This window comes from Trachemys scripta, chromosome 11 (assembly GCF_013100865.1).
Source record: "Trachemys scripta elegans isolate TJP31775 chromosome 11, CAS_Tse_1.0, whole genome shotgun sequence".
NCBI classification, from domain to species: Eukaryota; Metazoa; Chordata; order Testudines; family Emydidae; genus Trachemys; species Trachemys scripta.
Window position 1 is genome coordinate 60,339,555 of NC_048308.1, and position 13,592 is coordinate 60,353,146.

Here is a 13,592-nt window from a genome sequence, read left to right on the forward strand (position 1 = left end):
TGCCTGACAAAAAATCAGGCCTTAAGGAACTGCAACATTAGTTAACAAGAATTAGGCACCAAAGATTATACCGCCACATAAAAATGTACATGAAAATAATCTAAACACACAGTGCCTTCAGATTCCATCTTAAATTTCAAACACACAAGCATTCCCATGTTTACAATTTAAGCTATGTTCTCCCCCTCCCCCTTGAAATCCACACATATAAATACATTTTTAATCTCCTCCTACCAAAAATCTGTTCACTTTGCACTTACAGGTTGGGCTGTCTAATGACGGTCTTATTTAACTTCCAACACTAATTAAGAGAAGCACAGATATTAAACTAATAAGAACAGATACAACACTTGACCAGAGCACTTCCTCTCACTTCTGTTGCGGGGGAGGGGAGGGGAGATCAGTTGAGTGCATGCAAGTGTTTAGCAACCAGCCTGAGCCATCACTGCAATTAGTGATGCACATTTCATAATCGGAAACACTAGCAGTTGCATGCAACTGTCCCTACTACACACTTCACCAAGCAGTCACAAAACAGTAGGCCAAACTAGGGACAAAAGGAAGAAGGTTGTGTCAACAATTTCATGTAGCTTTAGGGTAAAACTATCAACAGCCCAGATGTGTCTTTATAGTACAGAAGGAGATATCACTCACAAGGAGTTTTTAAAGTGGCATACACTAACCTCTCTACTCCGAGTGTTATAAGCATGTTAAACAAGAAACAACTTTTACTGACAATGTGATAAAGAATCTTACTCTTCATCCTCATAACTATACTGTTGCCATCTTAAAAGATACTAGAATAATCTTCCAAAACACTGCTGCATTGCTGGTGGAAGAGGTAGTATTCTGGATCATTACTGTAGTATTTATATTGCACCGGGTTTTCATTTGAAGAGATGTTAGAATGATCAGTTCAAGTGCTTTCACTTAAAATTAAGGTGGCTACTTTACATTCTTGGGGGGGGGCTCCATGTAATGGATTACTGCCCGGGAAGAGGAGAGGCAAAGACAGACTTTACTAGTTAGCTGTCTCCCAAAAGCATGGTCTCCAGATTACCACTTTTAAAGGGAAACAAATGGAAAACACACACATCCCTGAAAGCTTTTTAACCTAAGATTATGACAACTGAAAGAGATTAGGAGGAAAAAACCACCTCTCTTTTTCAGTTGGTTTATTTTGTACATTTGACAGCACCTTGGGCACCAGTCAGATTTACTGTTCCCTGTGTCAGCCAGTTTTCCCCCAGTTGCTTGCGTGGAGACTTCACACAGCAACAGGGGAGGAAAAACGTTATAAAAATAGGATGTATTATAAAACAACAAGAATTGGCCAGGGGACTGAGGGGAAGAGGTAGCCTGTGAAAATGGTCTTAGCTCCTTTTCTAAAAATTAGCTAGATTTTTTAAGTGATGGTGTTCCTTTAAAATGTAGCTGTTACAATAGGATTGCTGTGATACACTATTGCAGAAAGTGAACTGCTTCCCTTTCTTGTATGAAGTCAGGCAGCAGTAGACAAAGTATCACATACAGTATCTGCCTTAGGCATGCTGGCTATGTCAACAGATTATCTCACATTGAACTGTCTAGACTGTTATTAATATGCAACTGATTCAACAGCAAGGACAATGCAGAATTAAATGGGGATTCTAAAATGAAATCATATTAACCGCTTCAGTTTAATTTAGCATGTTAAAAGTCTAAAGGAAACCAGATGTGACCGTCACTGAGGTGCAGACTGAATATTAATAACAAAAAGTGTTTCCCCCTTTGGAGTATTAAGCAAAGTTGGACTGTCCAGTTGCAAATGAAATCTGAAAATGTTTGCCCTGTGGCTGCCAGTAAGCCTTTCATAAAAGAAAGCTGAAGTCAATATAATTTTACTGGGTAAATCTCCAAGTATCCAAGCACAGCCCAAGTAGGTAACAATGCCACAGATTGTCCTGGAGTCCTATCATCCACCCAGAAACAAAAACAAAAAAATCCTACCGCCCACTTACTAGAGAACTAACACATGCTAGCCTTGCGCTGGCAAATATTGCATTGGATCAATGCAAAATGAAATCCAGCCCTCATTAGTCTTAACCTGCTTCTGTCACGGGGTATGTAAGTTACATGAGTGCCACATGCCATTCTACCCACACCTGACTATTCTTATAGACTTGTCGATTTTTTTAAGAGACACTAATTTACAGAATGTTGACAATCTGACAAACCTGTAATCACGTCAAGCAACACAGTAGCTTAGTTTGTATCCTGCTATAATGAGGAGTCCCCTGTTTTTTCCTCCAGTATCCCAGTTGATAGTTATTTATGGTCAGTTTGTATTTGGGCTGGTCATGACTTTTACCCACCGTGCCCATTTCTCTATAAACTACTCTTCCCCTTGATATTATTTAGTCACGTCACCCATCATTTTTAATGCATTCACAATACCAGATTTCCACCTTTAGAAGTACTCCAGTTCCTTCTGCATATTAACCCTATAGTGTCTCAATACACCCTGGTGGTTGAAACCAGCCTGAAGTGTTATTGTCTTAAGCCAGTTTAAGATACAAAAAGAAGTTTCATCTGTCCAGAACAATTCAAAAATAAATCATCTTTCTTATTCCAGATTTCACTTGCTGTCTTTTGCTATTGATACCATTCCCACCCCCACCACATCTCTAAATTAAGGTAGGATTTTTATTGACACATACTAATTACCTGAAAAAAAAAAAGAATGATCTGTTCCGTTTCCAACAGCTGCCAGTTGTCAACACTGGCTGGAACAAGTGATCAGCCTTGTTTCAAAGAACAAAAAAAATCACTAAGCTTTATGAATAATAATAAAAAACAAAACCCAAAGAATTTCACCGGATCTCAGATACTGCCTGGTGTGTTTATATGATTGAATGCTAGGGTGACCAGACAGCAAGTGTGAAAAATTGGGACAGGGAGTGGGGGTAATAGGATCCTGTATAAGAAAAAGACCCCAAAATCGGGACTGTCCCTATAAAATCGAGACATCTGGTCACCCTATTGAATGCAGACAGCTTTGAATGGACTGCTCTGTTTCTAACTGCAAAAAAATATATTAAGGTGTTAGCCCCGCACACAAAAAAACCTCCAAATTAAGTATGAAAGAAAAATAAAATAAAATCAGAAATGCAGCCTCGACGCACCGACTGTCTGCACTTAAAAGATTGACAGGAGTAATTTAAATGGTTCACCTGCTGCCAGTTTTCCTCCAAGGATGGCAAAGCCGAGAAGTAGCCGGTGTCGTGGACAAGCTGTAGTTCCTGGAATATACTATAACTAGCCAACACATCCATGCTGCTGCTGAACAAAACCCTTTTGTTTTGTTTTGTGTTTGTTTGTTTGTGGTGGGGTTTTGTTTTTGAGCATAAAAAACAACAATAGATCCAATGTCCCTTTTTTTTGTTTTGTTTTGTTTCTGTCACACTGTACCCCCAAAAAAATCAATTCAGGAAAGAGAGGGGAGGGAAAAAAAACAACCCAGTGAGACTGGCTAGATGCACCCAATATGTACAGTGCAAACAGCAGCCAGCAAAAGAGGGGGGACTCTTCCACTTGTAGTAAATGCAATTCCCTTCCAGGGCTCTAATCACTCCACTTCTTGGACCAGGAAGGGGGAATGCAAACTCACTGACACGAAACTGCCATCTATTTCTGCATTGCTGCTCGCTGCTCAGTGCAATCTTTGCTCTTTAATTTTGGGAGGTTGCATTTTTTTTTCTCGCGATCGCTTTTTTTCTCAGCCCCCATTGTCCCCCCCTTTCAAAGCCAATCCCCCCCCCCCGCCTCAATCCTGCAAGCTCAGAGCCCCCCCTTCTCTTCGTCCCCCTCCCATCTTTTCTCCGCGCAGCCGTCAGCTCTTGAAGGAAGCTGTCCATTAAGACAACGCGTGACCATGTAAGGCGAAGAGGGGGTGGTGGGGGGAGCCCATGAAGTCACTGAAGCCCAATGAGGGCCAAAGAGAAGGGGTCGGAGGCGGAGCCTGGCACGGAAGGGCCGTGCGGATTGGATGGGGGTTGATCTCCCCGCTGCCTTACAAGGCAGTGTAAGGCGAGCTATTTTTAGAGGGCTATATAAGGGGCGCACGGCTGCGCGCGCCTGCCTGGGGATGGGAGAGGGGGTGATGGAGAGACACGGGTTCTGGCTGTGGGCGAGCAGTGTGGGGAGGTTTGCAAAGAGAGCCCCGTAAAGAGACACGGCAGGTAGGAGTTCTGCCCGTGCCCGGCTCCCACGCCGAGCTGGGCCAGCAGCGTGCACACAAAAGGACCCACAACATCACCCCCTCCCTATCCGACCAAGGGTGCACCAGGGCTCTGAAAGCTGCAGCCTCCGGTGGCATCTTAATTTGCAAAAGCCAAATGTTTCGGGGAGAAGGACTTGCTCGTTATTTACCAGTGTAAGGAGAAAAACGCCACTCTTAAAATACAAGGCACAGCCGGGAGGGGAGGGCAAAACTCCTATTCCGAAGGAAGTAGGATCTGGCTGCTGGTTTCTTTCATTTAGCTGTCTGTTCCGCCCCAGGAGGAGAGTATCAGCCCTTCTCTGGAACGTGCCACCGGGAAAAAATCTTTGACTGGAACAAGGGGAGAACGTGGTGCAGAGGTAGTGGAAGAAAGACATTCAGTGTAATCAGAGAAGGAAAGCAGATAGTTAAATCCAGGCTCTCTGATTTAACCCTGTTCTGCAGACTTAGCTACAGCCAGTCTTCTGCTCGCCAGCTCCCTAACTCAGCTCTGCCCGGAGTACCATGTGAGCGCCCTGCTTGTTTTCTTCCCATGTTGCTCACTGAAGGGGGAGGATCTGTAGAAAAATTCCGATTCCCAGTCAACAGTTGATTGAGAGAGGGCACGTCAGACTGATGTGTAAATTGTAAGGGGTGAGAGGGGAAGACTAAATAGCGTTACAGCAGGTGTGTGAAATCTGTTGGAATATGAAGGATTTGGGAGTGAGTTTTAGACACGTGCCCAGTGTCTGTGTATATTGTAAAAAGCAACAGAGGGTCCTGTGGCACCTTTGAGACTAACAGCAGTATTGGGAGCATAAGCTTTTGTGGGTAAGAACCTCACTTCTGTTAGTCTCAAAGGTGCCACAGGACCCTCTGTTGCTTTTTACAGATTCAGACTAACACGGCTACCCCTCTGATACTTGTGTATATTGTGGGTATCTAGCCCAAACAAGGATAATGCAGCCTCTGAGAAGCAAGAAGTGCTGAATGTTAATAAGGCTGGAATACCTCCATAAATGTACATGTATTTATTAAGTCAATAGAGATTCATCAAAGCATTTAACCGGGCTTAGCTGTTACCTGATCCTCCTGCATACTAGTTTGGGTTAGCTAGTGAGCTGTTTGACCGTAAATGGTTAGTGTGATGGCAGCTTCCCCAAATTGCTCTTGGAGCTGGGTAGAGTTGCATTTCTGCTTTTGGAATGATTGCAGAAGTGTGACTGTGCTAATTTAAAGATGATTTTTTTTTCCAGTAATAGAAGAAATACGTTCTCTTTGTCTCCCTTAAATTCAAAGGGCCCATGAGTCCCATCAGATGCGCAGCCAGGGCCATATCCTGCTATCAGTCAGCGTGCAGAGCTCCCTCCAGTGCCCTTTTGCTAGGGACCCATGAGTGTGAGAGTTGGAATGGTTATCAACATAAACAATTTTTGCCACAGATGCTGCCATGTGCTCTCAGGCCATCTGGTTTTGCAACAGTTGCATCACCACTTTTCTGCCCCTACGTGAATAAGATGAACACATTTAGCCACCATCTATTTCTGCAACCCAACATGAGTTCCTGGGCCAGATTGTCAGCTGATGTAAATTGGAATAGCTCCACTGACTTTAGTGGAGCTGTGCTGATTTACCCCAGCTGAGGATCTGGCCCCGTAAGTGTAGCTCACAGTAATGTTCAGGTATAAAGTAAACTGTCTGGCAGTAATGATTTTTGCGCGTGTTTCGTCCCCTTCCGAGTTTTTTTGCACAGAAAGAGACAATCAGGGCCAAATTATGGGGAATGCTGTTTTCTAGCACTGACTTCATATTAAATGCAATAATTCTGTAGCTGAAATTTATGCTTGGAAGAGATGTAACTTTGGATTCTGTAAATAATCATCAGGAGCGATGGGTTTGGGGGGGACTATAAAATAAATGTCTTGGCACTGCGAAAGTACACATTTTTTTAGAGTGTGGGTTTGTTTTGAAAAATAGTTGGATGGTTCGTGGGCCTGATCAAAGGGTGCTCAGTCTTTCACGTCTGCAGCCTGCACAGTTCATTGGTGATGGTGAGTTACAGTTTGTTGGCAGTTCAAAGGCCTGTGGGGGGGGGGGGAAAAAAGCATTGCCTTTCTCTCTCCATTCACTAGCCCATTGTAAAAGAACTACCCCATTTGGCAGAGGAGAAGAGAAGCTTTGCACTGGCTGTATCTATACTGAGAGTGTTCTGAGGATAGAAGTCATCAGTTTCCAGGGTTTATCGGTCTCCCAGAGTAGTGACAGATTTTCTGAGCACACAGAATGACATGTCAGGTAAAGATCCTAATGAAAGGACAAGAAAAGAGAGAATCCCAAACCAAGAGGGTCAAATATGATAGGAAACAAGACAAGACAATTGTTACACAGCTACTGTACCAAGAAAAACCTGTTTTAGAAAAAGCTTTCAGGGAGCATATGTCCTTCACAGATCATCTTTGGAACATGATTTCAGAGCGAGAAACTTGTAATGAAGCTGTCCTTGGCCTGTTTACGGGTACAGAAGATGAAGGCTACTGAATTTGCACAATTTGGACTATTTAAGTCTCCATTTCTATCTACTGATTTAAGAGTTTCCCAGGGCTGAAAAAGCACTTTACACCGCACCTCTAGCCTGGAATCAGGTGTGGCTTTTTAATAATTGTGAGTATCTACAATTTTAATAACAAGCAAGGTGCTGAGCAGTTGGACCCCCAGAGCTAAGGACTTCCTCTTTCACAATGATTAACCTGTGGCTTTGTTTCAGCACTTTCCATTTCTAAAAGGAAGAGAGGATCTTTTCCGTATTCCAGGCCTCCGTTTAGACCAGTTTCCCCTCTCACATACAGTCATGCCCATCTGGAGTAATACCATTGATTTCAGAAAGGGACGATTTCCATTCTCACTTACCCCAGTGCAGATCTGTAATGGAGTTACTCCAGATTTGTATGGGTGTAAGTGAGAGCAGAATTTGGCCTTTACGGCTTGGGGATAGATTGCTCTAAGCTCCAGGTTGTCAGTCCCTACTGACAGACGACCTTATAGGAGTCTCCTGTGATACGGTATTGATCAATTTCACTTTCTTGCCCTACCTGTCGTCAGAGATTTCTGCTTTGGATCGTCATTGTTTGTTTTGATTTTATTTCTTTCAAACTTCTCTGGCTAATACTGCACATGGAGAAATTACTATATCTCCGTCCTCCTGGAAAAGGTTGCTGTCAAGTAGGGCACTACACTGCTGGACACCAGCTGAGAATCTAGCCCGCAGTCTTTCATCAGGCTGCACGGTTACTAAAGGCCAGACTTTGCCATTAGATATAGGCATGCAGCTCCCGTTAGTTTCAGAAGGACTGCATGCTTGTAGCTGAAGGCAGAATTTGGCCTTAAGCCTTGATGTGAAGTTCTGTGCTAAGATTCTGGCCACCTGCCTGGAAATGATTCAAAGGGCATCACTCCATGGATTCCAGGAAGGTGTTTAATTTTTATTGTCTGCAGCGTTGTGGATATCTGCTTAGACGTTGGTTCAGAAAGCAGGCTCTGCCTTTCTCTTAAAGCTGGATGGGGGTTATCCTTTGACAGTGTTGGAAATGTCTGAACCTGGAACTAACATTTCGCCTACACAAGCGTCCCTGTGCAAAATGCACCATGCAACTGTGCTGGGTCAGGAGCAGTGAAGGAAGGAGTCATTAGAGAGCGGTGAAGGAAGGAGTCATTTCCTGCGCCACCCTAGCTCCAGGGGTCGTAATCTGCTACTGGTCACTACCATTAGCAAAGTGCAACTCCTCCCATGACCCAGCCACACTTCCCAGCACACTGAGTGGCATCGAGCTCTTACAGACTAGTTTTCATCAGTAGATCACAAAGTGCTCAACAAAGGAGGCAGTGTTCAGATGGGGAAACTGAGGCACAGACCGGGGACGTGACTTGCCCAAGGTCATCCAGCTGTCTAGTAGCAGAGCCAGGAAAGATCCCAGGTCTCCCGAGTCTTAGCCCAGTGTTCTATTCACTAGGCCTCACTGCCTCCACAAGCCATGCTTGTGGGTGTGGAATTAGTGGGCTCACAGGCCCAGAGCCCCAGAGGTATTTAGGTACCTAACTCCCATGGGAGTAAGGCACCTAAATACATTTGAGCATCTGGACCACAGTGCCTCCATATGGAGACCCAATGTCCAGGGAGGCTGCTCAAGAGTTTGGGGCGCATCCCATGACCCCTTACACCCCTGCCCAGCTGCGTCATCCGAGTCACCACCTGATCCTCAGCGAATCGGATGACCACTTTGGCAATGGGAGCGGTTTGTGCCACTGATTTTGATTTGCTCTTGGGTGCCAAAAATGCAATGGTGGCTTTTAGTCCTGGGGTGGGGGGCGGGGATGTCTTTCCTTGGGGCCTCTGGTTTTTTGGGTAAGGACAGAGGTAAATGTTTTTTGGTGGCTACTTGAATGCCTCATCTCCCATTCTGGCACCTCAGGCAGCGACTACTACCCCTCCCCCTCCCAACCTCTGTCACGATAACAAAAATGGGCTGTCTCTTACTATTTGTACCGTAATAAGAATCCCGAGCTCTTAGAGCGCTTTTCGCTTTAAGCGTTTTACAAAGAAGGTCAGTATCATTATTCCCATTTTACAGATGGGGAAACTCGGGCACAGTGAGGGGACGTGACTACCCAAGATCGCCCAGGAAACCAGTGGTAGATTTGGACATTGAATCCAGGTCCCCTGAGTCCCTGCCCAGGGCCCTATTCACTGATCCTCACAGATACTTAGGTGCCTTACTTCCGTTGATTTCAGTGGGAGTTGGGCACCTAAATACTTGTGAGGATCTGGGACTAAGCCATTTTGCCTCCTCAACAGTGCCCTGAGCTTGGCCGGGCCCTTACATGCTCCTGTAACACAAATAATAATAATGATTATTTCTGTAGCTCTGTTCAGGCTCCTGGTGTTTTGTTCAGGATGATCTTTCATGCACATTGGAGCCTGGCCTTGCTGAGTCCTGGAGCAGAGCTGGGGTATGTTTCAGTAGGATGCTATGAAATTCCAGTTTGTGCGGAGCATTTATGTTTGCACCTATATTGTATTATTCTGGATTAGCAAGGGCACAGTCTGGTTTGTTTCATGAGGATAAAGAGCCGGGATGTTATGCTGAGTATGGTATAAACTCCTGGATGGATATATTCGTTTTGTTACCAGTTTAGGTTTCAATTCAGGGTTTCTTAGAGATCTAATTATTACATTGGGATGGCCCTTTTGAATTCTGGCCGCTCTCACTTAGCTGTGCATCATTCCTAAGAAATAAACTGAATTTTGTGCATTTACGCTGGGTGGGTTTTCATGGTGAGATTTTAAAGCCTGCGATCTTGTCTGCTCTACATGGCCAGAAATGATCCCATGGCACTTTCCACACACGTAAGAGTTTGCCCAGGTGTCTTGGCCAAAATTTGCCCTTCCTCCACATCTGCAGGGCTGCTGTCTGCATCATGAATCTGCTCTGCTTCATCCCAGAAGTGACTGCAATTCAGAGATGCTGTGTGTATATCAGCCCTGATACTGTAAAGGGACCCACAGGCACGTATTCCCTGAAGTCAGTGAGTCTTCGCATGGGTCTGCACTTGTGGGTGCCTTTCCAGGCTTGGGGGCCATTGGGGGTCCATTAGGATAAAAAGCATTCTGTACACACTGTGAGCTTGATTCTCCGCTGGTGCAGCCATTTCCTGTTTTGCAAAGCCGGTGTAAAATTCTGTCATCAGTCAGTGCGAGTGGCGAATTCTGATTTGGCAGCTGTTTACAGCCTCTTTGCACAGGTATAAGTGACTGCCCAAGGTGCAGTGCAGGGGGATCAGACCCTGGGAAAGCATTGCTGTTTTGATGAAGTGCTATCTGATTCCAGCGCGGATGTGTTCCACATCTCTAAATCTGATCCTGAACAGCTGCAGTTTTTATCAAAATCCTAATAAACAGTAAAGAGCCATAAAAGAGACAATTTCCTTTCCCAGAACCAAACATTTTTCTTCAGGCCCTTGAAGTCCCTAATTTCCTCTAAGTTTTGATAGCTTTCCCCTTCTTGTCAGAAGGGTGATGGACTTTATAGTTCCCACCCCCACCCCTTAGCATTTCAGTGAATGGGAGGATAGTTCAGTATGTCAAGTTTCCTAACATGTTCTCTTAAAACGTGCGCTGATTTGAATGACTGCATGGCCGAGCTAGACCAGACCAAAGGTCTATACTACGGGGGGGGGGAGGGGAGTCGACTTAAGATACGCAACTTCAGCTACGTGAATAGCGTAGCTGAAGTTGCGTATTTAGGTCGACTTACCTGGCTGTGAGGACGGCAGCCAATTGGCTGCTGCCTCTCCCTCGTCGACTCCGCTTCCGCCTCTCGCGGTGGATTTCCGGAGTCGACGGCAGAGCCATCGGGGATCGATTTTATCGTGTCTACAGTAGACGTGATAAATCGATCTCCAATAGATTGATTGCTACCCGCCGATCCAGTGGGTAGTGAAGACGTGCCCCAAGAGGGAGTTAGCAATGTTGAGTGCTGGGATAGAATTCATGCTCTTCTCTTCTGACCCTTGTTTTGGCGCAGATGGTAGGCTGGAGGCAGAGGGGGTACAGTGAGAAATCTGGTTTTCTAGGGCACTGAAATCCTTGTTGGCCCATAATTTTTAACCTTCTGCTTTTTAGTTGAAGGTATTTATCCAGGATAACTCTTTAAACACCATTGTGCCCTCTTCAGATGGCCCTGTCCCCATTACGATTGGCGGAAGGCAAGATTGTATGAGAGAGGAATCTGATTAGGCCCTCGTTCTGTGTCCAAAAGGGCCCTTGAACTCTCCGATGTCCACAGGGAATGCAAGACTTCTGTTGGACAGCTCCTCTGAAGAACAAAGCGTGCAGGCTGGACATATGTCTCTGTGCACATGTGTCGTCTCACTTGTTTGTAACCCAGAAGGGCTGATCTCGCAGTCATAGAATCATAGAATATCAGGGTTGGAAGGGACCTCAGGAGGTCATCTAGTCCAACCCCTTGCTCAAAACAGGACCAATCCCCAGATAGATTTTTGCCCCAGATCCCTAAATGGCCCCCTCAAGGATTGAACTCACAACCCTGGGTTTAGCAGGCCAATGCTCAAACCACTGAGCTATCCCTCCTGACTGGGGAACAGCTCAAATGGGAATTTTGCCTAATCAGAGAAAAATTAGGAAGTGGTGGGGCCCATTGGATGGAACCATGGTGTAGGAACCAGGAGACCTGGTTCTATCCCTAGTGCTGACCTGCTGTATGGCCTTGAGCAAGTCTCTCTTTTTCCCTCCTGCCCTTTGTCTTGTCTCTGTAGATTGTAATCTCTTTGGAGCAGAGACTGTCTCTTACTATAGACTGCTTCATTGGGCTCATTGTGGGGAACAACACATGAGTTCATCTGGAATATGTCGTATCTGGGAGGGTTCCCAGGGGTGCAGTTATCATTATTCTCCAGGCACAACTTTGTGGGGAATCGCACTGTAGAATGGCTACCCTTTTCTAGGATTGTCTAGGCTGGTGGCTTTTGAGGGTCCCTCACTGCTGCTTCGCAGGTGGACAGCAGTGGTGGCTGATAGTGTCTTCGTCTCGTGTGCAGCTTGCCAGCAGACTGTGATCTTTTGCAGCGTTACTTTGCCACTTTCAAATTGGGGGACTGGAACGTGCTTTCCTTGGGGTGGCCCTTGCAGAACCTCTAACAGCTGAACGCAGTGGGTTGGGTTGCCGTGAGCACATGCAACACCTGTGTTCTTTGTTCTTCGCTGACTACCGGTTCTGTTCCCGATCCAATTAAAGGTGCAGGTGACAATCCTTAAAACCCTCTGGTCTGGGATCTGGTTACCAAAGGGATTGTTCCTCCATGATCCGCTGTCACAGTGGAAGTCCAGAGAGATACCTGTGATACTAGAATTCCGAAGATGGCAGAAGCAGGATATTTTCAGCTGAAAGATCCCACCTTTGCAGCTCACGTACTGGTAGAGCCCCAGACTGTTAGGTTTAATCAGGCTTTTGACTAACTATTCTTTTGTTATCAATTTGGGGCGGGAGGGTTGCTTTGTTTGCTTTAATGGAAAAATTTCAGACGGTTTTAACTAAGAGCAGGACACTTTGTAAATGAGTTGTCATCTCCCCTGGGATTTGGGACTGTATTTCTATTGGCCACTCACTTTCCTCACTTGCACTGCCTCTCTACCAGCTTTACCCCCTGCCATCCACTGCCACTGGGTTTTTGCATGAGATCCCTTTCATGTCTGAGCTTGTTGCTATGGCTACTGGCAGTCTGCTACCTTCTGGGTCTCTGGGAGCCATAAGTGAAGGTGTTTTTGCAGCATGGAGGTAAACGTTGCCTCTTCCTTGTATGGCGCATCCAGCCTCACTCAATCAACACACACCGCTGGTGTTTCACCTTGCAAATGGGCCTGGATTTGACGGGATGCGAGACTGCAGTTTCTTCTTTCCTCTTTGAAAACAGCTTTTTCCTTTGTATAGCTTTTTACTACAAAGGGGAGGCTTCCTTCGGTTCTAGGTGTTTGCTTGCTTTGCATGTATTTGTGTGTGCGTGCGTGTTCTCCATGTACCTTTCATTGCCCCTTCTGTTTAAAAAAAGTCAGTTTCATCTCTGGAATTGTTCTGCGGATATGGAGACTTTCATCTCCTCATATTCTCTGGGGTTCTTTTCTTGAGGATATGTTTTGTATCCTTGTTTCAGTCTTTGCTAAATTGCCAGAGCGATACCTCTTTAAAAGGATTAGTGTGCACCCTGGGGCACAACCTTTCGATGGAAAACAAACTGGTTCCACTTTGCATAAGCTCGTCTTTGCCAGCCCCTGATTTCCCTAACTGAATGTGCGTGTTCTGACCCAGTGCCTACGCAGCTGTTTTGCCTTCGCTCTCCCAGGGAGAAAGCCTGCTCAGCTGCTCTGAGCAAAGGCTGAGATAGGAAAGGGAGAGAGACAGTGAAGTTGAAATCTTGGTGTGTTGACCCTCTGTTCTACTTTGCTGAGAGATCAGGTCCCAGCTGGAGACTTGTTAAAAAACAGAGGCTGGGATTCTGTCCTCCCTGTCCAGCAGGTGCTACCCAGAAGGCATAGCCCAAGGGAAGGAAGGTGGAAGGTAGCTTTCAGTCACCTTTGTGCCCTGGGATACTTGGCTGCTCTAGCACTTAGTGTGACCTTCAGTATAAATTGGAGCAATCAGGAGCTGCCCCACTCCCACTCCAATCCACTCTCTTCTGCCCCAGCTCCACCTAGGGTATTTCCTCTGAGCTGGGCCTTGCTTCCCAACCCCATGCTGCCACATGATGTGTAGGGGCCAGAATGGTTGGCAGAATCCTTCCCAGA

General features: G+C 45.7%; 1 protein-coding gene across 3 annotated transcripts in view; it reads right to left on the minus strand.

Moving 5' to 3' along the window:
- KLF7 (Kruppel like factor 7) overlaps nt 1-3,753 on the minus strand; it is a 73,853-nt gene extending 70,100 nt beyond the window's left edge. For all 3 annotated transcript variants that reach the window (XM_034785713.1, XM_034785715.1, XM_034785714.1), the window contains exon 1: nt 3,213-3,753. In XM_034785713.1, the coding sequence (XP_034641604.1) occupies nt 3,213-3,314 (102 nt within the window). In that variant the 5' untranslated portion in view covers nt 3,315-3,753. The remainder of the gene's footprint in view (nt 1-3,212) is intronic.
- Nucleotides 3,754-13,592: the final 9,839 nt, after the last annotated feature.